The 25,114-nt window shown below is 41.2% G+C and overlaps 1 protein-coding gene across 1 annotated transcript in view; it reads right to left on the bottom strand.

The window, feature by feature from the left end:
* Positions 1 to 25,114, bottom strand: part of LOC104163779 (chromosome unknown open reading frame, human C10orf76) — a 53,992-nt gene that overhangs the window by 22,544 nt on the left and 6,334 nt on the right. The window contains exons 8-17 of the mRNA XM_009702895.1: positions 19,767 to 19,823; positions 18,683 to 18,726; positions 17,128 to 17,188; positions 16,063 to 16,109; positions 15,344 to 15,419; positions 12,544 to 12,637; positions 7,534 to 7,635; positions 3,498 to 3,556; positions 2,059 to 2,124; positions 909 to 978 (exon numbers count right to left, since the gene is read on the bottom strand). Coding sequence (XP_009701197.1) covers positions 909 to 978; positions 2,059 to 2,124; positions 3,498 to 3,556; positions 7,534 to 7,635; positions 12,544 to 12,637; positions 15,344 to 15,419; positions 16,063 to 16,109; positions 17,128 to 17,188; positions 18,683 to 18,726; positions 19,767 to 19,823 — 676 coding nt within the window. The remainder of the gene's footprint in view (positions 1 to 908; positions 979 to 2,058; positions 2,125 to 3,497; positions 3,557 to 7,533; positions 7,636 to 12,543; positions 12,638 to 15,343; positions 15,420 to 16,062; positions 16,110 to 17,127; positions 17,189 to 18,682; positions 18,727 to 19,766; positions 19,824 to 25,114) is intronic.

Below are 25,114 nucleotides of genomic sequence, written 5' to 3'. Positions count from 1 at the left end.
GTATAGAAATACAATTGAAAGAGATAAGTTACTGCTCAGCTAATAAATGTTAGCTGAATGTGTGTGTGTTCTCTGCCCAACACAACTTCAGCGCAAAATCCTTAACCCATGCCAGTGGTAACAACTGTGAGATGTAACCTCCTAGGGCACTAATAGTCCATCAATATGACTCAATAGTGACTAAAAACATTCTAGAAAAAGAGTGCATGGAATCTCATAAGTCTAGAAGGATTCTTCATGCAGCTGTTGTGTCTTGGCTTCAACAATCATCTGTTTGAAAATGCTGGAGTCAGACTGCTTCCATATCATCAGGCTTAAGAGTCATTCAGGTACCCAGGCTCTATCCATTTCTGCCCCCATGTATGCTTTTGGCCTCCACAGCAAAGAGTATCAGAATTTAATCATATGCTGCATGGAAAGATTTCAACTGTGCCTTCATATTCACAGGCAAGACCAATTCTAGCTACTGACATTCCTATTCGTTTTTTGCTCAGAAAAGGCTAAATGCCCAGCAAACACACTCACAAACATATGTCCTTTCTATAGGCTCATCATACCACCTACAAAGTACTTGTGACTAACTGTTACCACCCTCACCTAAAACACTAAATCAACTGCCCTCCCTGTTGTTACTAATTCAGGTGAAAGGGGCCAACAGGTGTCTGCAAAACTTAATATAAACGTATATACGATTTCTTGCTACAGAGCAGCAATCTTGAATTTAATTTCTCTGTGAGGCAGTTGTGTATAGAGATGGACAGTCCACTGCTGGAAATATCTTTAGTACATAACTGCCCTGCTTTTAAGTGCATCCACCCCTCCCCTTAATCCACAAATCTCATATTTCTATTGCAGAACAAAAGATGCTTCAGGAACCACAAGCACACACGTACTCTAGCAATACTCACCAAGCACCGCACACACCAGCGGGCGACAGGGCAGGTTCTTGTCTGCTGCTTTCTTCCTATGTCTCATTGGCTTCAAACACACAAAGATGAAAAGAAGTCAGCAGAAGCCTGAAGTGACATTCTGCGTATTACTGTATTTTTCATGCAAATAGTACCATCAGCACAGGCTTTGCTTTGTCTTTTACTCCAAATGCTATCTCACCTATATTAATTCTAAAGGCCATCGCTGGAGCAAAATTATGCCCGCTTTTCAGTATGCTGATCACTGGGGTTTTGTTCCTATAGGTGTGTACCTGAGGGGTACTGTTATATCATGGGGAGGGGGCAGGAAATCATACAGCAATTCCTCCCCCTTGGTTAACATACTGATTTGCTCATGACCGAGAAGTCTGATCTGCATTCTTAAAAGCCTGCGCAGTATTAAATGACTTTGGTCTTTATTGTAACAGACCAGAAAAGCTAATTGAATGGCAAGTTTGTTGTTAAGTGGGAGTGACTAGCATCTTTGCAGTATGCTCACTATAAAGTAAGATGTTTGTTTCTGTCCTGGATTAATGACACTTTCAAGTGCTGCTCCACTGTCAGATGAGGTGGAACTTGTCAGTACAGAAAGACAGAATGCATCAAGTTAGGATAATCATTCAAGCTACTTGTAACTACAGAGCTTCATGAAGCAGGTAAGAACACTTCCTCCACAAATACCTATAGGAAAAAGCACTGGAAAAAATACTTTCCTCTTTGAAGGTGAATCTCCCCACCCAGGATGAAGCATTAGCCAAATTAGAGCACTCGGTGTAACTCTAGCTGGTTATCAATATATCACATGAGGGCTAGTGCTTGCTGAAGATTAAGGCAGAACCTTCTCTCTGCCACTGATTTCCTCAGAGACCTCATAACACACAGCTCCTCCCCACCTACACAGGCCTCCAAATTCACCAACAGGGCAACCAGCTCTTTGTTCTTTGAAAGAGTGAGACATTCTGAGAGCGATTTCAAAATCATTCCCCAACTACTGCATTTCTCACAGTATTTTCACATGCCTTAGCAATCTAGGTTAGACGTCTGTGACACAGTTTTAACACACAGGAACTCAAATCCTCTGTGTTCTCATCTCAAAGAGAAAACAGACCATCTGGAGGAAAAGACTCACCATCCTGTGTAGGTTTACTCGAAAATTCATGTTGTCATCATGGAGAAAAGCGTTAGCATATTGATCCTATTGCAAAGAGCAGGAAAAGGGAGGAGATATGAATAGCCAACCAAGTGCCCAACGCCTTCTACTTAACCTCTCAAATCACGTGCATTTCAGTGTAAAACTCCCAACATATAGCTATAAGGTTAGAAAGCCACTTGTCACCTCCTCTAGTCCCTACCCATGTCTCCAGTCGCACAAAAGTAAACCCCTCCTGATCCCAATTTCATTTTAGTTAAAGCCTGCACTACTGCTTGTTTTGTTAGCAATTTATTTTCCATTCTCCTCCTTGCTCATCCAAACTCTGGACTGCACACATCACAGTGTCAAGAGTTTAAGTGCTGTATAATGCATGAGGTGGTTCTCCAGTATGCAAGTTCCTGTGACTGTGTGGACGAAGGTTTATATCGGCATTTTGATGGACCCATCGTGCCAGAAGTTACTGCAGCACTAGCAGGTAGGGATACCAGCTGTCCCACCCCTCCAGCGAAGCTCATTCCAAGACCAGCTTTAAATCAAAGTGATTCCTCCAGATAATGTACAGCCAGATTGGGTAATAAATATACCCTCCCTTTAGTACCAGAACCAAAACATGCCATCGCTATGTAGAAACAGAATTTCTTATCTTGCATTATCTATACATCTACCTGAAGAACTCAAGCGCCAAAACCATTTAATTGTAAATATTTGAAATGCAGATGACTAGCTTTCAGGCTGCACTCTGAAGAAACACTACTTCAGAATCCTTACACTGGCTATCAACATAGCTGCTTTTTATTCTTTGTTGAGAATGAAAAGTCTTTACTTGCAAGCAAGCAAAATGCAAATGCCACGCAAACTCAATCATGATTCAGGACATCAGTCAAGCCATTAGTACATAATTCCCATGAGACAGAACCACATTCAGCCAGGACTGCTGACATAGCTCTGTGATATTGCTTTCTCACCCTACTACCAGATTTGCTACTTGTCTTGCTTGTAGGGACCTACAACCATGAGGCTTTCTTTCAGACTCATATCCTTCTTAGGCAGAAGGGATATGGCATTGCCCATGTTTACCATGAACAGCACAGAGCTGAAAGCCATTAGCATGTTACATCTAAAAGCCACACCACAGAGTGACTCAACAGCTAAGAGAGAAAAGGCTTAGGTTCACTCTTTTCTCTCTTCATCCCTGGGAGTTGGGTATCCCAAATAAGATGATCCAATTTTCAAGTTTCAAGCCAATTTTAACAGTACTGCACCAGGTTTATTAGCAAAATGTTAAGTGCCTGAGGTCCTCACTATTCAGTACCACTGCAGATCTTCAGCTCCTGCTCAACAGGAGGCAAGGGATGCGTATGCAGATAGCCCCTGTAACACACCATCTGCTGAACAGTTTCACACAAGAAACCTACCTCTGCTATGCATGTCAGGATAATGAGACACAGCTTGCCACTGTGTAGCCGGTGCTCATCTGTAAAGAAGAAAAAAACAAGTCCTCCATGAGCCACACAAGCCTAGCAATGCTGAAGAGCGAGACAGCTGTTGCAGCAAGAGAAAAGTCCAGCCCTGGAGAGGTTTTGTACTCCTACTTCATGATATCTCATAGTTTAACTATTCTCTTTAAGCACTCACCCTCTAGCCTGATCATTAAATCCCACCAATTTGTCATCAGGCTGCACTAACGGCAAAATTTCTGATGTGAACCTCCAACAACACTGTAACTATCAGTAAGGCTTCTGTCTCTCTCAGTTTTACTTCCACAGATACTCTAAATACTGGGGTTTGTCCCTGTCTTTCTGTCACAGCAGAGACACAATTTTCCCCCTCAGATAAGATGGAAAGAAAAAGATCACATTTGCTGTAGGTTATGAAACAAGCAGCAAAGCTTTGGTCGAGGCACAGCACAGTGTAGCAAAATGACTCCTGACATAATGCTCAAAGTCCTGAGTTTTAACCCCAATACTGAGACACATGATCTACTTTGCTTTGTGCAAAACCATGAAAGAAGGAAGTCTGCAAAGACTTAGCATTTTAAGCCAAAGGAGTTCCACCCTCATCGTATTCCACAACTTGTTATTCATCTTACAGCTTCAAGCAGCTTTTGCCCTGAATGACAACTGGAGAGCTGAAAGACTCACAAACAGGGACTAAGGCGGAAGAATACAATTTTTATTTGGATTAATTAAAACTCTTCTGTCTCAATTTTAACCTTGAAATACCAAACAAAGCCAAGATACATACAATCACAGAGTAACTTAGGATGGAAGAAACCTCTGGTCCAATCCTTGCTCAAAGCCAAGTCAGCTAAGATCAGGCTGTTCAAGGCACTGTCCGATCAAGCTCATTTAAAAATCTTTGCTCTACAAACCAAACCACTCAACACCACACACGCCCAAAATCACAAAAACAAACATAAAACAATCACAACAACATACTTATAACTAAATTCTGAGGAAGCTTAAAATTGCACATTCCTGAGACCTCCAACAGCTTCTCTAAAGCATAAGACTACTAAATACGCCATCCCAGACATCTGCCTTAGAGTTGAACTTGGAGGAGAGGAAAATCTGAAACAGTTGGACGACCTTCATATAAATCAGAAGACAGCATCAGCCAAATTCCTTGCATCTTTGCAGGTCACTTTTACAAACACTTTGCTAGTTAGTGTGTATATGGTAATCTATAAAAATAGGTAGAATGGGCTTAACTAGTTGTGTCTAGTTTGATGCCTCTCTTGTTTTCTTTTCTATACTGCTGAGGGACAGATACTTACTAACAAGATGTGCCCTGAAGTGTGCTGATTTCGTCTTGCTGCACTAATAAGATGAAGAGGAATTTTGGAACGGGAGAGTTAAGAGTCTCTCCCATGTCTCCTCACCCAGGCTAAAATGTTTAAGTGAAAAGTTTTCTACTCCAGCAAAGCAGGAGAAATGGCCTCAAAGAACTCTGATACACCAGAGCCTTGTTATTTTCCTATTGTAAGCCCTCCTCGTATTTTTGCAGGTGCTGCTACCACTTCTCTCTGGGGATCGTGCTGTAAAGGCTCCTGTTTCACACCAAGTACTCTGCCTTCAGCCAATCTGTTGTGAACATCACGCCATTTTCAGCAGTTATGGGCAGCCATGCAGGCAGTTACTTGCACAGACACTGCATACTTTCATAGCATCTTGAAGGAAGAAAGCAGACCACTTCCTATGGGGAGGTACATCAGGATGAACCCTATTTGACAGATGGGAAAAAATGATGCAGAGTTTTTGTTTCTCCTAAGGCAGCTGTCTGTGACTGACACAAGAGAGGAAACAAGAGGAGGATCTAGCAAACATAGTCTATTAAATTATGCTCTCTGGGACAGGACGAAAACAACTGTCTAGTCCTGGATGTGGAACAAACCAGTCTCTCCTCTAAGTGTTCCCACCTGTCTCAAGACACATGGAGTAAATTAGAGCTATTTATTCTTCCTCTCTTCTTGCTCTATTGGTGTCACATGGAATCAGAACGTCATTTAGGTTGGAAAAGACTTTTAAGATCGAGTCCAACTGTTAACCTAGCACTGCCAAGTCCACCACTAAAGCATGTCCCTAAGTGCCACATCTACACGTCTTTTAAATACCTCCAGGGATGGTGACTCTACTACTTCCCTGGGCAGCCTGTTCCATGCCTGGTTTTACACAAGAAGAAAAAAAGTTAGGTGGGGTCCCATCTATCATCAAAATATGACAGGAATACACCCACTAGAATTAATAAGCAGTAGTTTGGAAGGCACGCAATCAGCCAGCAGAGCTCATTGACACATGGTGGCAAGGAGTTAAGTCTATCAGCCACACAAATTTCAAATGTTATACAAGCTACAACCAAAGTAAAGGGAAAAAAAAAAAACAAACAAAAAACAACAAACCCACAGAATATTAACTCCTGTCTCATACCAGAATAAACTCATCTCTCACTGGCTTGTTTAGTAAAGAATCCCCTCTATCAGATTTCACTCCATCTGAAACTAATCTAGTTTGGCAGTTCCGGAGGCCCTGTGCAGACTTTCTATATTACAGTGACTACTAAGTGCAGAGTTAAATTGAAAAACATAAAATTGTTCCACCAGAGACTTAGATCAGCAAGACAGACCCTGAGAAAAGCAAATGAGAATCATTAGAGTGCTGGAAAGCTCTCCTCATGTGTGCAATCTATAAGAAATGACTGAGCAAAGATTGACGTGGTTTAGCTTAGAGACAAAAGCAAGAGGAAACATGAAAGCAGACTTCAAATACATAAGGGCTGACACAAACAAGAAAAAAATAATCCATTCCCAGGATCTATCTTGGAGAAGATAACTAGCAATTAATTTAAATCACAGCAAAGAATTTAGGAGGCACATGAAGCATTCTCACAATAAGGGTAGTTAAAACACTGGAATGGATAGTCTAAAAGTGATGCCTCACTGTCAGAATGTCTTCATCCAGCCTGTTAGCAACATCTCTGAGAAAAGATACAGGTAAACCTGATTCCGTCTTGGTTTTGAAGAGTGCACTAGATATTTTCATGAAGTTCCTTTGGTTCTAATTTCAATTATTCACTTTTTCCTCAACTAGCTTGATACTGAATAAGAACAATACAGCCAGGTACAATTTCACAGCAAGCTAGTAGGTACATGGAAACTCTGTTGCTTGCTCTCTTATTCAGTACGAAGCATTCATGAAGTTCAATAATCAATGTATCATAGCTCTGCAGTCATCTTCTTATTTTGGTTCCGTTGTTACATCTAACTTAACAGCAAAAGTCGGTAATAAGCTGAAATACGGTACAAAGATCACTTGTTGTGTTCACACTATGGTCCTGCCCATACAACCACTAGGCAAAACAGCACCCTTGGGTACCGTGAGCAGGAGATGAAGCAATACTTCAACTCCAGCAAGCTGAAACCAACCCCCACAAAACCATCAGGAGAAACAAAAAGCACAATATGGAAATATATCTTCTCAAGCAAATTACTGCCAGGTCAGAGTAAGTTACTGCTGTCCCCTTTATAATTGAAGAGCTGCATGTTTAACCAGCAAGTACCAAAGGAAATATTTCCTCCTAATACTCAGCTTTGCCTCCTGTGTCAGTTTCTAAACGCTCTGGTACACGACTTCCCCTCTCTGACAGACAGTTGGGAATCAGACATGTTCACATGTCCTGCATAGGGACAGGCTCAGTTATTAGGTACTATTCTTATTATTACATTCTTTCCATATTTGACTTCTCTTCTGCCAGCATTAGGTCTCTCCTAGTTTCATAACTCTTATCTTGCAATAAGAAAGCATTTCATTTTTTCCAAAGGTGGAATCTTCAGTCCTCTAAGGGGACTCTCAGTTAACTTCTATTTCTGGAGTCAATAGACATGTTCTTATGCCCTCCTAACTTCAAGAAGCACTGTTTGCTGCATCCACAGCAGCATCAACAGAATTTATTTACCTTTTGTGTCCTGCATCACAATCGAGCTGTACTTCAAGAAGGTTATCAGCAGGTTGCTAGTTTGCACATCAGCATCCAAAGGCAGCTCTGCAGAGCTTATAACTGGAACAAAGCAGATAAGACACGTTTACCCTCCACAAATACAAGAGATAACTATACAGAGAACCAAGTCACGGACTCACAGATCTGGGATAGGATGATCCTATGTGCAGGGTCACCTGACCTCCCCCTCCTTCAGGACCACCCAGCAAAGATTTTGTTTTGAAGACTGGTACCTCAGAGATCATTTTTCCTGCTCTAAGCATAGGTTGCGGTACCCAGCAAAGTGATACCGTTCTCTGTCTGGCCTGCCTCCTCCCCGCCAAGGGAGATCAGCCTGTTTCAGCACTCATCAACATTCCCAACCTAGGGAGCTCAAGATATTCTCACTGATATCCAATTAATTCTTACAACCAACGCAGCTAACATTCACACCATTCTCAGTTTGGAAAGAAACATGGCCAGCAAAAACCTTGCTCAGTTTCAGCAATTTTGGAGTTTCAGTTCCAAAAGGTCCACATCAATTCCATTCTTCCATCCCAACAACAGCCTTTCTTGCAGAAGTAACACAAAAGACAGTAATGTGACAATTATTGCATGACCAAAATGGTAGGAAAGAGAGGTAGAAAGAGCAGCTTTATAAAAATCAAGAAGCAGAAGGAATGATAGCTTGTGCTAGAGAAATCACAACACAGCAGGGAGCAGAAATGTACTTTCCATACCTGCAGCAGAACACCAGTTCTCTAGGATACGCTCCTTGTTACGACCAGCTGTACTTTTGACACCTTAACACTGGACATCATCTGCCTTAGACTTTACAAGAAGTCAATTACAAGAAGTCAGCTGATCAGCTAATTGCACAATGTGCCTCCTGCTCATTCCCCATGTACCATTTGAAGCACTTAGTTTAAGAGCTGTCAAACCTCTATCATGTCTGAGCCACACTGATACTGATGACTGAGCCTGAGCTGTCTGCGAGGGCCATTCTCAGCCTTCCCATTCAGAAAGGCTTTATGAGAAATACTGAAGTGCAGGGGGAAAGATAAGTGGGAAAAATGCAGCACGCATTTACCTGCACATCCTGCCAGATAAGTCTGATATAATTTCAGATAAATTAGCTCAGAGAAAAACAAAACAAAACAAAAACATGATGGAGCTAGTCTAGGAGGACTGCAGTAAAGCATTTAATACAGTTCTGTATGAAAAATTAGGAGTGAAGCAGATAGGTGGGAACCAATATAGAAATTTAAAGTACATCAAAGATCTGGCAAAGGAGAAACAATTGGAGAAATTATTAGTCTGGGAAGAAGTTACTACTCGAATTCCTTAGGTGTTAGTTTAGGGAACAGCTTTCTTTTTTGTGAGTGACCTGGGCACAAGAAACAGTCACTTGCTAATGAATCTGCTAACGGCAGAAAGGTAAGATACGTGAACACAGAGGAGTATCAGACTGTGCACAAAGAACTTGATAAAAACAAGGACCAGATAATAATTAAAGATGAAATTCAACAATGCAAGCCATAAGGTCATTCAGGGATTCAGGGATTTATTTTCACGGCAAGTTGAAAGTTCCTCAGCTGCAAACGAGACGCTGTGATACCATGGTACACTATCAGATCACAAGACGATGAGCTATCAACACAAAACACTGCAGAGTGTGGTCCTACAACATACCCAGAAATGCACTTCCAGCAGAGATAGGAAACACAGTAACGCTCTGCATAAGGTGCTTGTCAGTCCTTGTCTCAAACACTGTGCGTATTTATGCTGATCCCACGTTCAAAGGGGATGAACTCATACTTGAACAAGTTTAGAGAAAGGCTAGTAGGTTGATCAAAGGAACAGAGTGCCCTCCTCACGAGGCAGCAAAATACACAGGCAAGTATGGAAAAACAGCTGTGTTCCAAAGTAAGGTTAACATCATGATAAACGGGTATAAACTGACAAGACATGGTTTAGTAGACATGGTGGCATCAGGTAAACGGTTGGACTTGATGATCTTTGAGGTCTCTTCCAACCATAATGATTCTATGATTCTAAATGCAGGTTGGAAAGTTCAAGATTTCTAATCAAGGAACAAGGTGCTGAAACTGCCTCCCAACACGAATTACTGGGAAACAAATTTAACAAATTAAGACAAAGGGATTCTATGATGATATGCTTGCAAGCACAAGGCACTAGTTTCAAGGGGATCTTTTCCAGCTCTATGTGCATGTCCTGACATTACAACAACATTACTGTTCTGGGTGCCTAGGAGCTCAAACTTGCAGGTTTTCATATGCAGGAGGTCATAGGTGGCTTGAATTACAATTGCCAGAAGGCGCACTCTCTTCTCAAGCTATAAAGAGAGCCTAAGATAGGGCTCCCTTTGCACTGGAAACAGATCCGCAGAACACTAGAACGAACATCTTAAGAACTGTATTATCTCTTTTCCATCTATCCAGAGGAACGCTCAAGGCTTTTCTCACTCTTGAGGAAAGAAAAAGGTATTTATGATGAGATTGGACCTTGCAAGAAGTGAGGAATTACCCACATCTGATTTTTGGATGGCTAGGTTTGCAGGTCTGAGGGGAAGTGATTTGATCCTGTATGCAACTGTATTTTGGTTTAGAGAAAAGTCTGCTTTAAGAAACAATGTCTTTTGTAATTCAAGCCTTGTATCTCAGAACCCTGTAATGAGGCAAGTAAGGCTTATTTACCCCTGGAACTGGGGCAAGCACAGGCACAGAAGGATGAAGGAGACAAACCAACAGTAAAATGCAGGATTCTTTAAACTGAGCACTGAGAGGCCCAGAGCACAGCAGAGGTTCTCATGTAGCTCAGGATTATATAATCACCTTGAATACAAAATTGTAGCCCTTGGAAACAACAGGCCAAATAGATCAATGTAACCTTGCTGTTCAAATCACATCAAAGAAGTCATAATGGGGCTTTTAGCTTCTAAAGGTTGCACATCCCCAAGCGTGGGCTGTTTTAGTTCATTCAGTCCTGAAGCTCTGGGGCTCCTGATACATTGCTAACGTGCCCAGTCTGTTGGCAAAGTCTATGCAAAGAGACTGGAAGCTTTTTCACCCCCAATATTATGAATAGCTCAAAGATTTAGCTAAAAGTCTGAAAAACGTATTTATATCCCCAGTGGGTCCTTCTGGAGCTGTTACAATGAACACATTGAATGAATATTTAACAACAGTAAGCAAACTGACATTTAGATAACTATGGTGACAGGCACACTTGATTTACATATTATGGATCAACAGTTTCTAGCAAAAGTCTCATTTAAAAAAAAAAAAAAGAAGAAATCACTCTGAGGAACACATCACTGCTTATCCTGGTTCATGCTACAGACCTTGATTTTTTTAACACACATTTTGAAACTTTAAAAGGTCTTAACTCATATTATAGGCTAACAGCCAGAGAAATTTCAAACCAGAATATGAACCCATTTTTAATCTCAGTCAGCATAGAAAAAAGTGCCTGAAACCCATAGATGGATTTCTACATGTTACTGTAACTTGAAAATAGCTCAACTACACATTTTTTTTAAACACAGGAAAAAGAAAAAAGCAATTTTTTCATTCCAAAGCCAAAAAGCCTCTTGCTAACTTTCAGCCATAGGCAAATTTTACAGCTGAGTAGCAGGACCTTAGAAAATGAGAAAGATTTTGACACACCTTTAAGATAACAGCAATACTAGAGCACCACCAAACTAAACCAAGCTGAGGTCCTCAAAAAAAAAAATTATCACAGAGTAGGGATCAGCAAGGTGATAGCAAATAGAAACAAAGAATGCTTCCCAATGCAAGTGCTGTACATTAAGATTAGCTCCTGTTCTTAAACTTAGTAACCTTACAAGTGGCAAGAAGCCTCAAGCTTCGCAAGATCACTGCCTCTGCTGAAAGCAGGATGGAGTTTTTGTTTTGGTAAATATTTCTCAGTAAAAAAAGAAAGTGTGAGCAAGCTGTAAATGTAGGTAAGCATAAATTCTGTCAGTTGTATAATATGGTGTGTGGGTGGATACATTTGCAATGAACACATTGAACAGAAGCCCACAAAATGCCCATCCCTCTACATTTTATGTTATATGCACGGGGAGACTTGAGACATAAAGGTTTTGTTACCTGAAGCTTTTGATATCCATGGTAACCAGATAGAATTCATCCACAAGGAGGATCATCCTTAACTAGGATATCAAATGACCTGAATAGCTGATACAACTGAGTAACCCAGGCTGTTTTCCCCAGAAGTATTTCCAAACTGTGCTCTATTCAAACTGACTCTATTCGTTTATTAAGCACTTTCTTCAGATCTAGAGGATGCCATTAAAGTAAGTAGCAACAGCCATTTGATTTCTTCTCTTAAACGAGGTTGTATCTATCCATACCTTAAACAAGAAGGGGTTTATTTCAGATGATTTCAAAGCGTATTTACGTGGACATGTAACAACTCATTTAGAAGAAAGAGCTCACAGCAAGCAGTCATTTACAAAGCCTATCAGAAAAAAAGGCAACAAGAGGGAGGAATACCTCTACACTCAGGCTGGATTCAAATCCCAACTAATTCAAAGCTGGGGACAAGTGCATTAACGACAAGCAGGAATCCACTGCATTTCTCTAAGTCCATTCTAATGACAAATTATTTGAGGCAAGGAACTTCACACTAGAAATATTCGTAAGTAAAAGCCTACACAGAATAACTAATGGGCTGGGTGTATCTTCATGCAGATACTGGGACAGTACTGTTTGCAGAAGGAATATCAGCATAATTTCATTGAGCAATATACAAGGCAAAACAGAAATAAATTCAAGTCAAAGAATCTTGCTCTTGTTTAGTAAGGTAAGTCACTCCAGGAAGAGACCACCAGGTTACATCTGCTCCAGGTAGACCTCATTAGTTGCTATCCTGAGAAAATGCTTCGCTAGTTATTTTACAGATTTTAATTGTTTTTCCCCAGGAGATCATTACATTTCTTACCATCTGAAGAAGGCGGGGTGGTTCCAAGTGGAGTGACAGGTGTCGTTGGAATTGGGCTTGTTGGTGTTGTCATCAGCCCCATTTCAGGATGGCTCTAACAGAAAACACAAATGCCCAGACACACACAGGTCAATAGCTTCCCTAGGCACTAGGCACACAGATCACTAGTTGTACTGTTCCACGCTCTCACACAACAGACGTGACTAAAGAAGTTTCAAGAAACTTCAACCTCTCCTCCAAAAAGCAAGGCTATGCTTCCTGACCTTGGACGTCTAACAATTAAACTGTACATCAATTTCTTTACTCCACAAAACATAAAAACACGTCAGAACGTAGTGGCTGTCCCCAGCAGACAGATAACATGCCCTTCCGCAGCGTAGAATGGGAAAAGGTACGCAGAAGCCCACACTGTTTATAGCTTCCAATTCACCCCCAAAACAACCCAAGGGTGTGCATTTGAAGTCTTCCTCCAAGATCCCTTTATTTCTTTTTCTAAAAGCAAATTCACTTCTCTCCTGCCCTCCACCTGTTCATACTCAAAGATGATGGCAATTTATTACTTCCCTGTCTCACTATAAAGCCCAGGCACTGCAGGAAAAGAGTGCATAACATAAATAATACTATCATTATCGATCCTCCCGGCTTCCATCAGTCAGTTACTCTCCCCATTTAATCTTTGTTAATAGTTGCCTGCCTAATTATTGCTTTGACTTTGTAAGCTTCTGGATCTATTCACACTGGTGAGACTGTAGGCAATCTGCCATGCTATTTTAAGTCTGGCTGACAAGCAGAGTGTCCATTTCATAGGGCAAGTTTTACATAAATGTATCATCTACCTTTATATATCATCACAATTTCAAAAGAAAAGAAAGGGATGATTTGAGGTTAGTTCCGTAGGATTTTTCATAAGTGGATATCCTTCACATTGTCTTTGAATATCTCATTTTATGAGCAACTATAAGTGCACATATTTTATGGGAAGCACAGACACACATACTACAATTCAAAGACAATTTTAAATCATTACAGGTACCGATTTCAACTTTAAAATATAATTTTCCATTGAAAACCTTACATAAAACAGGTTCACTTCCATAGATTTTGCTATGGTGTTTACCTTTCTTTTCCCTAAACACTAACCCTCAGTTGAGAGAACAGTGCCACCTACCAGCAAAAACTGGGGACCAACAAGCTGGTAAGTACACCAAAAACTGAACACCAGGCATCAACACAACTGTATCCTTGCCATTCCTACGTGCCCACACAGCAGCAGGTAGTCATCCATGCAGTCCCTAGCAATAGACACCAACTTAGACAAGGGCATTCATCAGCTTTTATGAGTTTTGGGGTTTTTTTTGGTTTGTTTGGGTTTTCCGTCCCCCTCCCCGCCCAAAGGACAGCATGACCTACCTTGCCCTCTCTTAAATGAAGGATTACAGACAATCCACGCAAGAACATCAGGCCTCCAATTAAACCCACTAATCAGTGGCTGCTTCAGCTATCACTTTCACAAATAATTAGTTTATCCTTTTATTTTTAAATTAAAAGCTTTTACTCTAGCTGCTCTTTTCTTGCCCTACTCTTTTCCCTGCCAAAGGCCTCTCTTCCCTCAGGGATATTCCGACCACAGAAAGGCCTGAGTTGGTATTACACAGAACTGAAAGAGCAGAAATCTCTCACAAGTGGTAAGAATGAATAACTTGGGAAAAGAGAGGCAGGGAACCTCAGCAAATTAACCACCCATGGAAAAGAAGCGTTCTTCAGAGGCAGCAGATCCGCCTATCAGACCTCTTCCATCACCACTACTGTCAGGAGCTCCCGAAGGTCTCCTCCGTCATGCCAAGTGTCTAGCCTGTGATGTATGGCTGCACTCTGAGGACCTGAAATAACTGGGGAAACGTGTTAACCGTTTTCTTGATGTCATTTTTCTCACTGATTACCAGCAGTACTTACAAACCATAATTAAAAGCCTAAACCTGAAGGTTTTCATAAACACATCAGGCTATCCTTCCAGCCAGCCACAGCACGATCACCAAATCAAACTCACTCCTGATCTGTCTCCCAGCAATAACCACCTTTGCAAACTCACACAGTGTTTAGAAAAGCATCCAGAGGTTTGTGATCAGAGGTACAGAGCAGCCCGTTGCTTCTCAGAAGGCTGCCATAACTGCTTCTTCACCATAAACAGCACAAGGACAAGTGCTATGCTCTGGCAACAGTCTCCCAAGCAAAAGGGGTTGGGCTCTCCAAGGAAGTTTGAACACAAATAGTATTTGAAACAACAGTCATCACATGTCAATTAGTCCCTAAGCGAAGGATACCCAAACAGACAACAAAATGCAGTCTGTGCACACCCAGACAGGACAATTCATCCAACTTTGGAGCCAGTTCAGCCTCTTCCCCTCAACTCTAACTTAACAAGAGCATGAATTGCTCTGATAGCTGCAGCAATCTTATCCGTACCAGTCCACTCACTCCATCTTCCCCCTAAAGGCAAAATCAATAGGGCACAGAAGGGACTCCACACAGCCCTTCCCATTCAGTGGGAAAAATGGCTCATTCCAACATGAGCTGTGCCTTCAAAACTTTACTTATTTTCTGGCAAGGCAGGAAACATTTCCTAAAAGCATAATAAACCCAGGCTGTAGCGTGCTTCTGATCTTTCATGCTGATCTACACCTATGACAAGTATGCAGGGGGAAAAAAAGAAAACTTATCTTTTCACTGATTCCATTTCCAACTCACTAATTTCAAAGACATCCACTACAAAGAAAAGGGGAAACATTGCACTGAAACTCACTTGTGCCAGAACTGTGATGAAATTTCGGTTTAAGTGAACAGCTTCATAGAGGGCCAAAAGGATTGCTTCATTTGTTCTGTGGAAAGGACACAGACAAAAGCACAGTTAGTTGAGGGCTAACACCAGATGAGAATCCCAAGAGAAAAGTTTTTCAGAAGCATGGCCCATCTGAAAGAAGAAATTTTGTTTCAACTATACAAAATTCTGCTTTGCAATCCAGTTGTTCTTACAATTATTAGTAGCAATCCATAAAAACAGCTAATTTTTGAGCTTGACTACAGTCTTTGTTCCCTTCCTGCTGGACTCCCTCATTGCTCAGTGTTTTCTCTTTAAAGTCCTTTCTTTTAAGGGCAAAGGTTCCTATAGACACCACAAACCCTCATATTTATCACTTGCCCCCTTGATTGAGAAAACATTTTGTTGGGGACAAGAGTGCACAAACCACCTTCCCATCTGCCACCTTCCAACATGCTGATTATATGTTAAACATGCCTCATAAAAAACACGCAGGGTTTTTTATACACTTTATGCGGCTCCTCCTGCTGCACCCCTCTCAATTAAGTGAGAATCCATTGTTTGCAGGGATGTGGTACCATTCTAGTTACAAGAGAACTTGTCTCTCTAGTTTGCTTTGCTACATGCAACAGCTCCATGATGGAGCAGACCACATTGACCAGTGTGGTGAGTTGCCATTCAATGTGTAACATCGGCGCACTTACTGGACTGAGATCTTCTCATCAGCATCTGCTATGAACATGCTGCCCACCTATGGAAAGAAAGAGTATTGCATAGGAGGAATTTGTGAAAGCTATTAAATCCATGTCTTCTCTCTTGTTTAAGTAAATCAGAAGTGCCCTGGGAGAGGTGTTCTCATCCAAGGCACACATGCAACTTTCTTTCTAATATTAGTAAAATACAAATGGGAGACAGGATGACCATCTACAAACTCATTTTATTTTGCACTACTGTCACTGACCAATGCTTCACCTGTCAAATCACAAAAGAGGGAGGGAAGACTATCTTGAATTCCAACCTGGATTAGTTTGTGATTCTGTAAGAGGACAACAGAGATTGCTTCCTATCTGCTTGCCCCAAAGTGGTAGCAGTTTTACCCATGTCACTCCTGACAGACAGCTGTCAACACTGAACTATGCGTACTTACGGGAAATTTTCCTGTCAGTTAGATCTCAGACTACAATTAAATCTCAGACTAGAGTAAAGTCAAACTGAAAAAGGGGAACAATGGATACTCTTTACAAGGAAGAAATTCACAGTTGCCTTTGGAGGGTACCCCTCCGAAAATGTAGACACTGTCCATTGCAGAATCCAAGCTCACTTCATAGCTACAGTGTACCCAGGCTTGAGAAACAAGACCGTAAATAAACAAATCTCTAAAGCTAGTGACAGACTAGACTGCCACAAAAATATTCAGCTTCTCTCTTTTAGGCTACATCAGCAGAGCAGCAACTTGTTTTTAAAAATAATAAAAGTGTCCAACAAGTAACTGTGACTTAAAGTCAACCAGAATGAGGAAGATGAAGGAAAACAATTTCAATTATCAATGTCAGAACAGAGATCTCATTCTTTGAAAGACCTTTCCCAGACAGACAACAACATACTCCACAGAACACAGTCATTTCAGTTGTATTTGGTTAGGACTGGATCAATGCACGTCTTCCTCCAGAACCCCCATCCCAAATTCACAGTTTTTGGAGACACCCTCCTGCTAAACTTCCATGACGGCACCTATTTGAAGAATACAAAACCAGTGCTTCCTTGCTTACCATATTAGTTAGGGCTGAGAAGAAACCACTCTGGTGCTCCTCTTCCTTATCTTTGTATTGCCTGAACAAAACAGAATAAGGATAAATCTTAGGATTAGAAATGGAACTAGGGTTATTTTATCTAAATCCCTATGAGACAGTCTTATCTGATAAGGATACTGGATGGAGAAAGCTCCAACATTCACAAGCCCTTTTCAAGAAGAGACAAAAAGAGATGCAAAGGCTATTAAAATATTTGTAAATTGTGTAGAGTCGAAGTGGGGTTGCTGAAAGATGTAAGACTGAACAATGCCTGTGCTGTTATAGAGGATACATCCAGTATCAGCTAATGCTGAAGGAAAGGGACTAAATGACTTAGGAAATTTTGTACTGCACTGGCAAAACAGTAATGAACCACATGAACACACACAGTCCGTAACCACAGAACAGTTTCATTTCAATCATCATCCGCTACAGACTAAACCAGTCCATCACCCCATGGTCACCAGAAACCATGAAAACCATTACGGTTCATGGCCTGATCCTGCCTGATCTTCAATTCCTGGAGTAAGCAAAGGGACTGGAACTGGAGTAACTGAAGTTAACAAATAGGTTGGGTGCCTCAGATTCAAGCTAAGTTCCTTCATTTGGTATTCAAGTGGACTAGTAAAGCTCACATGGCCATTTATTGTGTCTTTCATACAGGAATCTGATCACACACAATGCAACGTGCAAAGAAAACAATTGTAAATTTTTGGGAAGGGGGAAAGAAAGAGCTAAGCAAAACAGGCCATGGTCTGAGACAGCTTTTGTCAAAATGAAGGCAGTTGGGTAGGTGAGGTTTTTTCTGCTTTACTTTAATAATTTACTTTTAAATACATTTACATGATTTGCTGATCTTGCAAGTTTATCTGCATATCTATAATAGCAGATCTTCAAAGGAATTAAAATGTTTTTCTAGATACTTTAAGAATCCTGCTGCACAAAAAAAAAGTCTTAGGTTGCTCATGTGAAATTGTTGTAAGTTTCCAAATTTTTCTGAGGCACTTTCTTCTTAGGAAAGGAACACGTTACCCCTATTGCTGACTTTCTGGTTCTTTCTTCAGAAGTAGTTACTGCTTTCCATCATTTGCAAGAGCATACATTCCCATACCATCTCTGATCCGGCATCTGCATAGTCCTCGATACATTTGTTTGGTTTAGATCATGTTTCAGTTAAACCAATTTGCTAACAGAGAAGTACTCAGCAAATCATTTATCTTCTCACTTGGGACTAAGATTTTACACAAGATTCATGCAGAGGTAAAAGCCACGATGGTAAAAACATACAATAGTTATCCTCCTGTACAGCAAGATCTCTCCTGAAGCACATCAGCCCAACTGGTTCGGGTGCATTTACACTTGCAATGACAGCAACAACTGAGCCGAAGTACCTCAAAGCATAAGACTATTCCCTGCCTCTCCAGGTGCATCAGGGCTGTTAGGTGATAAATAAGTGCTTTAACACAAAAAAAAAATTTGTGGAAACGTACAGCAACTATCATGCACTCAAAAACAAGAGACAATTAGGTTTTACCTGTTATATTCCGATAAAGCCTGGGCAATTACAAGTCCCATTCCCTGAAAAAAAAGCATAAAAACCCACCATCTTTACATTACAAATCTCAATGCATGAAATCACACACTGAACACGTATAGCGGTGCTGTTCCCCGCCAAGATAACCCAGCATGCTATGAGTAATTTCCCCTGAAGCTGTTTGAACTATTAAGACACGCTATGATACAACAAAAGTATCATCCAAAAATCAAGACACCAAAATTTAAATTTGAATACCTAATTACTAAATTCATCAGTGAACATTGACTCTCCTTGGACCTCCAGAAAGACCTTACTTAAGAAGCCTCAATAAAGCGGCAAGAACTTCAAAAGCAAGCTGGTGTCAGAGGAAAGACATCCAAAAGTTCAAAACAAAGGCCAGAAACACTAGTAACCTTTTCACTTCTTGCAAACAGCTTTCACCATTTCACACCTACTGATCATCCCTTCTGTCAAGCTAATTTAACTAACTCAAAATAATCGTTCTCACCCTTTAATTAGCACAGACCTTGCTTTTTACTTCATGCCTAAAGAACAGCTACATCCAGACCCCACATAGCTCATGGTGTGCTGCTATTTTCCATCCAGGCCTGCATACAAAACTGTAGACAGTGGCTACAACCCAAAATATGTTGCAGGACTCTTGACTTGGGTACAAGCTTCCACTGAGCTACAAGAAATGACTTGTGGACTGGTAAAATTGGATGACACAGCACTGGAAATGAGATCTTCGGCATAAGCTATCTTGTGCCTCTTTGGCACATGACAGCAAATAGTGTATAGATAGTTCATAAATGTATAATAGATCAACTTCAGCATGTTCCTTGCTACCTAGCTTTTTAATAAGCCCCACAATTTAACTGGTCATCAAACAGTCCAAATCACGAGCTGCCTAACCTATTGCAAGAGTGCATTTAGAGCAGAAACCCACTATACTGCTGTTCTTTACAGCAGCACTGTTCCTAGACCTTCTTTCTAAGACACCATGATCGCATTCATTACACTAACACCACACATGAAAGAACATCCCCAGCAGCGCAGAGGAATCAAGTCAAATACTCACATTGAGTGTGGCCTCATCATCTACGATGGAGAGCTTCACAATGTAGGGATTCACTGACTGCTCGTGGTGGGTGGAGAAGGAAGAAAGAAAAATTGGTTTTAATTTCAGCCTTGAGGAAAAAAACAGTATTATCTTTCCAAGTTTACCCAACCACCTGGGAAGAATCTCTCTCCTGTCCCACAAAGCAGAATACACACAAAGAAACAGGAGTCACAGCACACGCTAAGGCTGCTATGCCTGGGACACCTTCTCTTTACCAACTCAGCCAGGCGCTCTCCTGATTTTATTGAGAAGAGAGGGAGTTCCTGCTCCTCCAGTAGCTCATCTGTCAGGTTTGAAAGTGGGGCAGCTGTCCTGCAAGTGTGTTATCTGTGACACACACACTGTTATGCAGCAGGAGTAAGCAGCGAAGCTGGGACTGAACATTAGCATTCCAGTATCTCCCTCCTGCAACACCTTGCAAAGATTGCTTAAAGGAAGGAGGACCCAGGAAGGCATGACAATGTTACAGACTCATCTGCTGCTGGATTAGAGCCCAACACTTAACTGTTTACACCACTGAAAGCTAGAAGCCTCTGGAGAACAGAAATTTCTTGAATTTAGCTGAACAAACCACACAGGCTCCATCTATAAAGATAAGTCCTAATAATCTAGGAAGCATTTTAGATTAGCGAAGTACATTTGTTTTTCCTGGTTTATGTGTGTCAGTGAAAAACTAACAAAGTTGATTTGGAAAGAGGACAGAGAAGAAAAGGCTCTATCTACATAGTAAGTCCAAAGTGGATGGGAAGAATAAAACACAAAGCACGCATCAGATGCAGACCTACAAGTTACACAGTTGTCTGACTGATTTGTGCACGCTTGCAAACATGTTAAAAATAAGGCTGAGCAGAAAACATCACTCAAAATTATTTAGTGCTTTGGGAGGATCAGGCTTTCTTTTTGGTTCAGAAAAGAAACTGATCAGAACAGGCCAAAGCTCAGCCAGTCTGTCAGCCTGCCTCCAGCACGACACAGCCCTGTCTGCTGTCTCAGAAAAAGACAGAAAACTCACACAGAACCCATCTGTGCACGAAGCATGCAAAGATGTTTCCTTGAGGCTGGAGTACAGGCTCCTATTGAGTAACAATATATAGTCATCTCTGTACAACCATGCTCCCCTTCAGAAATTAAATTTAATCAGTGTCAGTAAAGCAAAAGCAAGCTTCACAAATTTGTAATTAAATATAGTTTAAAATCCATCCTTGTAAATATATCTTAGTTTTGCTAATTTCAGTCATTCTCTCGCTCTCCTTATACAAGGAGAAACTCTCCACACCACAGCTCAAGCACAGAAGAGAGGCCAGCCTGAGACTTGCAACCAGTAAAAGTGATGGGGTCTTTCCCGGCAATGGGCAGCAGGGCTATGCTGGATTAGAGGCTGCAGGGTTATCCAAATTCCCAGATGCGGGGAATAGCAAACTGGGAGATACTACACTGGCCAATGCCACCAGGCTACCCCGAGACCTAGTCATACACTTTGTCCCATCACAGAAAGGGAAGGGGGGTGAGCTCGTTGTCATCTCCAGCCTACGAACAACTCTTCACACTCCGGTTTCATTCCAAGACGCATGCTCCACATCTCCTGCCTCTTGGTAGCAAGATGTCATCAGTGCACAGCTGATAGGGTCACGAAGCTGGCCTAGCTTGCTACAGATCTCTGCCCTCTACCTTTTCAATTGTCATTTCCATACCTGCAGAAGTCTGTTTAGTAATTTCTGTCTGAAGTATTCCATTCCCCTGACACATTTCATGCTTCCTCCAGGCTTCCCTAACTCCTTAAGCAGCAGGCAGATGACTAACCAGTGTAATCCACACACCGTATTACTCTATATGGGACAAGGCAGTTTCTACTGCCTTTCAGTGTGCAATTCTGTACCAGTGTGATGAGAATATTTCCTGTGCTGCCCGCAGGGTGTGCAGTTTGCTCCTGCCCCTCCTCGAGGGCCAACAGTTCCAGTTACTGCCTACAAGCATTAGTATGCACATCTACGATGAACGTCAGCAACCTGCAAGTTGCACAAGCACCCCTAAGCCCGCCCCATACTCCCTGCCTGCTCCCCTATTCTAATCCTGCTGTTTCAGAGTTCAGTCCCTCTCACTGGGAATCACAGCAAAAGTTCTAAAAGTCTAAATTACACCTGCCATTCCACAACATGCAGAAACATGCAACAGCCTTGAAAAGTGGTTGATAAGCATTTTGAAAACTTCAAAGTGTGTCAATGAAGTGGTTACACAAACTTAGAAATAGCTTCTGCCTCCACCTGCCTCCAGAACTCAAAAATATGATTCTCAGCTCTTCAGAGAACACAGGTCTTTTCCTATCACTGCCACCAGATAACAAACACTATAGCATTAAAGTCTTCTTGTCAGTGATGAGGTATAGACACAAACTCCTGGAATCTGGGAATACTCAAGATGTCCTCCACAAACTACCCACCATTAGACACCAACAATCTCATAAAAATGAAGGTGAAAGGTACGGGGAGATCATTACCAGGTAATTTTTAAAGCAATCCCCAGGTGAGACGTGCCATACAAAGCGAGTATTATATGAAGAAGCACACAGGTCTGGCAGAGGGAGTAAGATCTCCTCCCTGCCCCAAAATGTACCTCTGCCTCCAACACAAACCTATGGGAAACAGTTTTTTTGATAGGAAAAGAAAGCAGAAAAAAACCAAGCTAACCATGTGTAATCCCTAGTTAGGTGTTTAACTTATCTTCTCATCTGTAACACAAAGGAAGGCCAGTGTCCACTCGATTATCCCTCACAAAACTTTCTCCTGAACACTCATTAGGGATGATTCAGCAGCTTTGCTGCCAGCCCTGATGAGGCCATCTCCTCTGCAGGCAGGCCATCTTGCAGGGAACTGGAGCTTGAATAATTACTCTTTTTGTTAAAGAGATTAATTTAAAATAATATGAGTTGTGAGACACCTTTTTTGTTTAAAAAAAAGAATAATTTTCTGAGTCTTCGATGTCGACAAGAGTCACTTCAGCACCTATAGTTGACTGTATCAAGAAGAGGCAAGTGCACGTACAGTGGACACGAAGGGCCGTCGGATATACTGTATGCTGCCAGACAAGCACACAAAGGGGAAAACCCACATTTTGACTAAGTTCTTTCAGCTCTGCCTAGCAAAAGACACAGTATGCAACTATAGCAGGCTGAACATGAGGCAAAGAAATTTCCACCTTGATGTTAAATAGTTAGATTCCTTCATAAAAGTCACTACCTGATTTTATGTTTCAACTTGCTATTCTAGCAGCCATCCCTTAAAACACTGAGAAGGTGATCAAATACTCTTCCTCACAGCATTTTCTCTGTTTCGCAGCCTTTTGTGTACACTTAGCTTCATGATTTTCCTGATATAGTCAATTCTTCAGTTACTCTTTTATGTTTCTCTCACATAGTATCAAGGTAAAAATATTTTCTCTGACATGAGGACTAGGATCAAGAAAACCCATAAAACATAGCTGAAGACTTTAATAAGTATATCCTTGGAACAACTTTTGAAAATTACTAGGTTTCAGATCAGGGACATCCCTTTAAAGGTTCCATGTAAAGACATGTAAATCATTTTTACGCCTAGAATAGAAGTTAATGAGCAAGCCAAGATCTCAGCTACCCTGGTAATGGAAACATGGACAGATATTCCCCAGGGAATTTGAGAGGAGACTACAGAATTCACATCCCAAAAATACGAAAGAACATCCTGATGCAAAATACACTGGTATTCACATTAAAGACAGACACAAAATCATAGTCAATTAATGAATTTTCAGCCTTATTAGATTTTCTTAAGCAACCAATGAAGTTCAGAACAAAAGAGAACCTATCAACTGCAGCAGAGTTAACTAAAAAGAGAACTCCAAAGGATCTGAGGGATGAAAGTATGCCACAATACACTGACAACCAGGCAACCACCAAACTGACTCTAAGGACCAAAGAACAGCAAATGGAAGCAGATACTCTACTTAAGGACAAAGATTATGACTGCATTACTACAGGCTTTGCTTGTAGTGCTGCTTACAAAGGGCAGCGTCAGGCAGTCGTCACATAAAACCTTTCTTCAAGTTGCTTTCAACCTTGCCAGATGAACTACTCAAGCTGAAATTCCCCTTGCTACACGTCTGCCTCAGGTTGGACTGTACTTTTTAAACATCAGCACAATTTCTTTTGGGTGTCCAGTTTGAAGACACCTAGGACAATGTTTTCCAAAGCACTTGACTCCAACTCAATACTCTGCAGAAAGCTACTTCAAAGAGCAGAGGACAAGTCTTATGTACTCACAGCACTCTACCTTACTAAGGACATAAACTATAGTACGCAGGGATCCATAGCTCAGGGATGGGACTACATAGCTCTCCACCCTTTGACCTGAATGTTGCAATGAGACCTCTGGTCTTTCCAGTCTGTCCTCATCAGTAACCCTATCTATATCATTCCCAACAGTTTTCCCTCATGGCCATATACTGAAACCAAACCCCATGCTCCTGTTCCATGCTACCACAGCACAGATTGCTGAACAGAAACTGTAATTCATGATTCTGACAACATTCACAGGAATGATAAATTAACAGCGATTACTTTGACACTAAGTGTAAGTCCTGTCTTTGCCTATTCGCTAGGTCTATTCATAATTCAAAATAAGATCTATTATATAACCAGATAGGTTTTGGAGTCTGTCCCCTCCCAACATTTCCATTGAAGAGCGGGTATTCCAGCACTTTCCCATTTTTTGTCACTTTAAGTATATTAAGATATTCCTAATTACAGAAAAAAATAAGATGGATCATCAAAGCATCATGCCTTATGCAAAGAAAAGCCAACATTAGGTGGGTTTTGCCATTTCAAATTTTTCTTTTTCAAGATGATGAGTAACAGAAAAAAAATGGGAATACACCACAAAGTAGCACAACCAGTATAGAAAAAGGAAGATGAGTAAAGTTTCTCAGAGAGGAATCAGTCAAAGAGAGAGAGATAGACTCCTCTCGGAAATACTAGCTCTGATGTTTCAGTTCATTCTTTGGTCATAGTTTCACCATCTCTTCTGGGAATCCGTGCTCTTTGAGTCTGCTAGTCAGGTTCTGAATCACAAATTCAGCCTGAAGCCCAAGATGACTGACAGTTCATTTTACTTTGGAGATTATGTATAACTGCACAGTCACACACGCAGAGGCAAACATGCAAGTTCGGCACAACAGTAACTCTTCCAAAAGGACCCTCAGAATACTTTCATGAAGGAAATGCAAATCCCTTAGATAGTTTCTTTCATGCTTGCACAAAACGAGCTATATGAATATCA

The sequence above is a fragment of the Cariama cristata genome, unplaced genomic scaffold (assembly GCF_000690535.1).
Source record: "Cariama cristata isolate BGI_N322 unplaced genomic scaffold, ASM69053v1 scaffold8156, whole genome shotgun sequence".
Classification (NCBI taxonomy): domain Eukaryota; kingdom Metazoa; phylum Chordata; class Aves; order Cariamiformes; family Cariamidae; genus Cariama; species Cariama cristata.
Note: the sequence above shows the minus strand (reverse complement) of the source record. Positions and strands in the feature narration are given on the sequence as shown.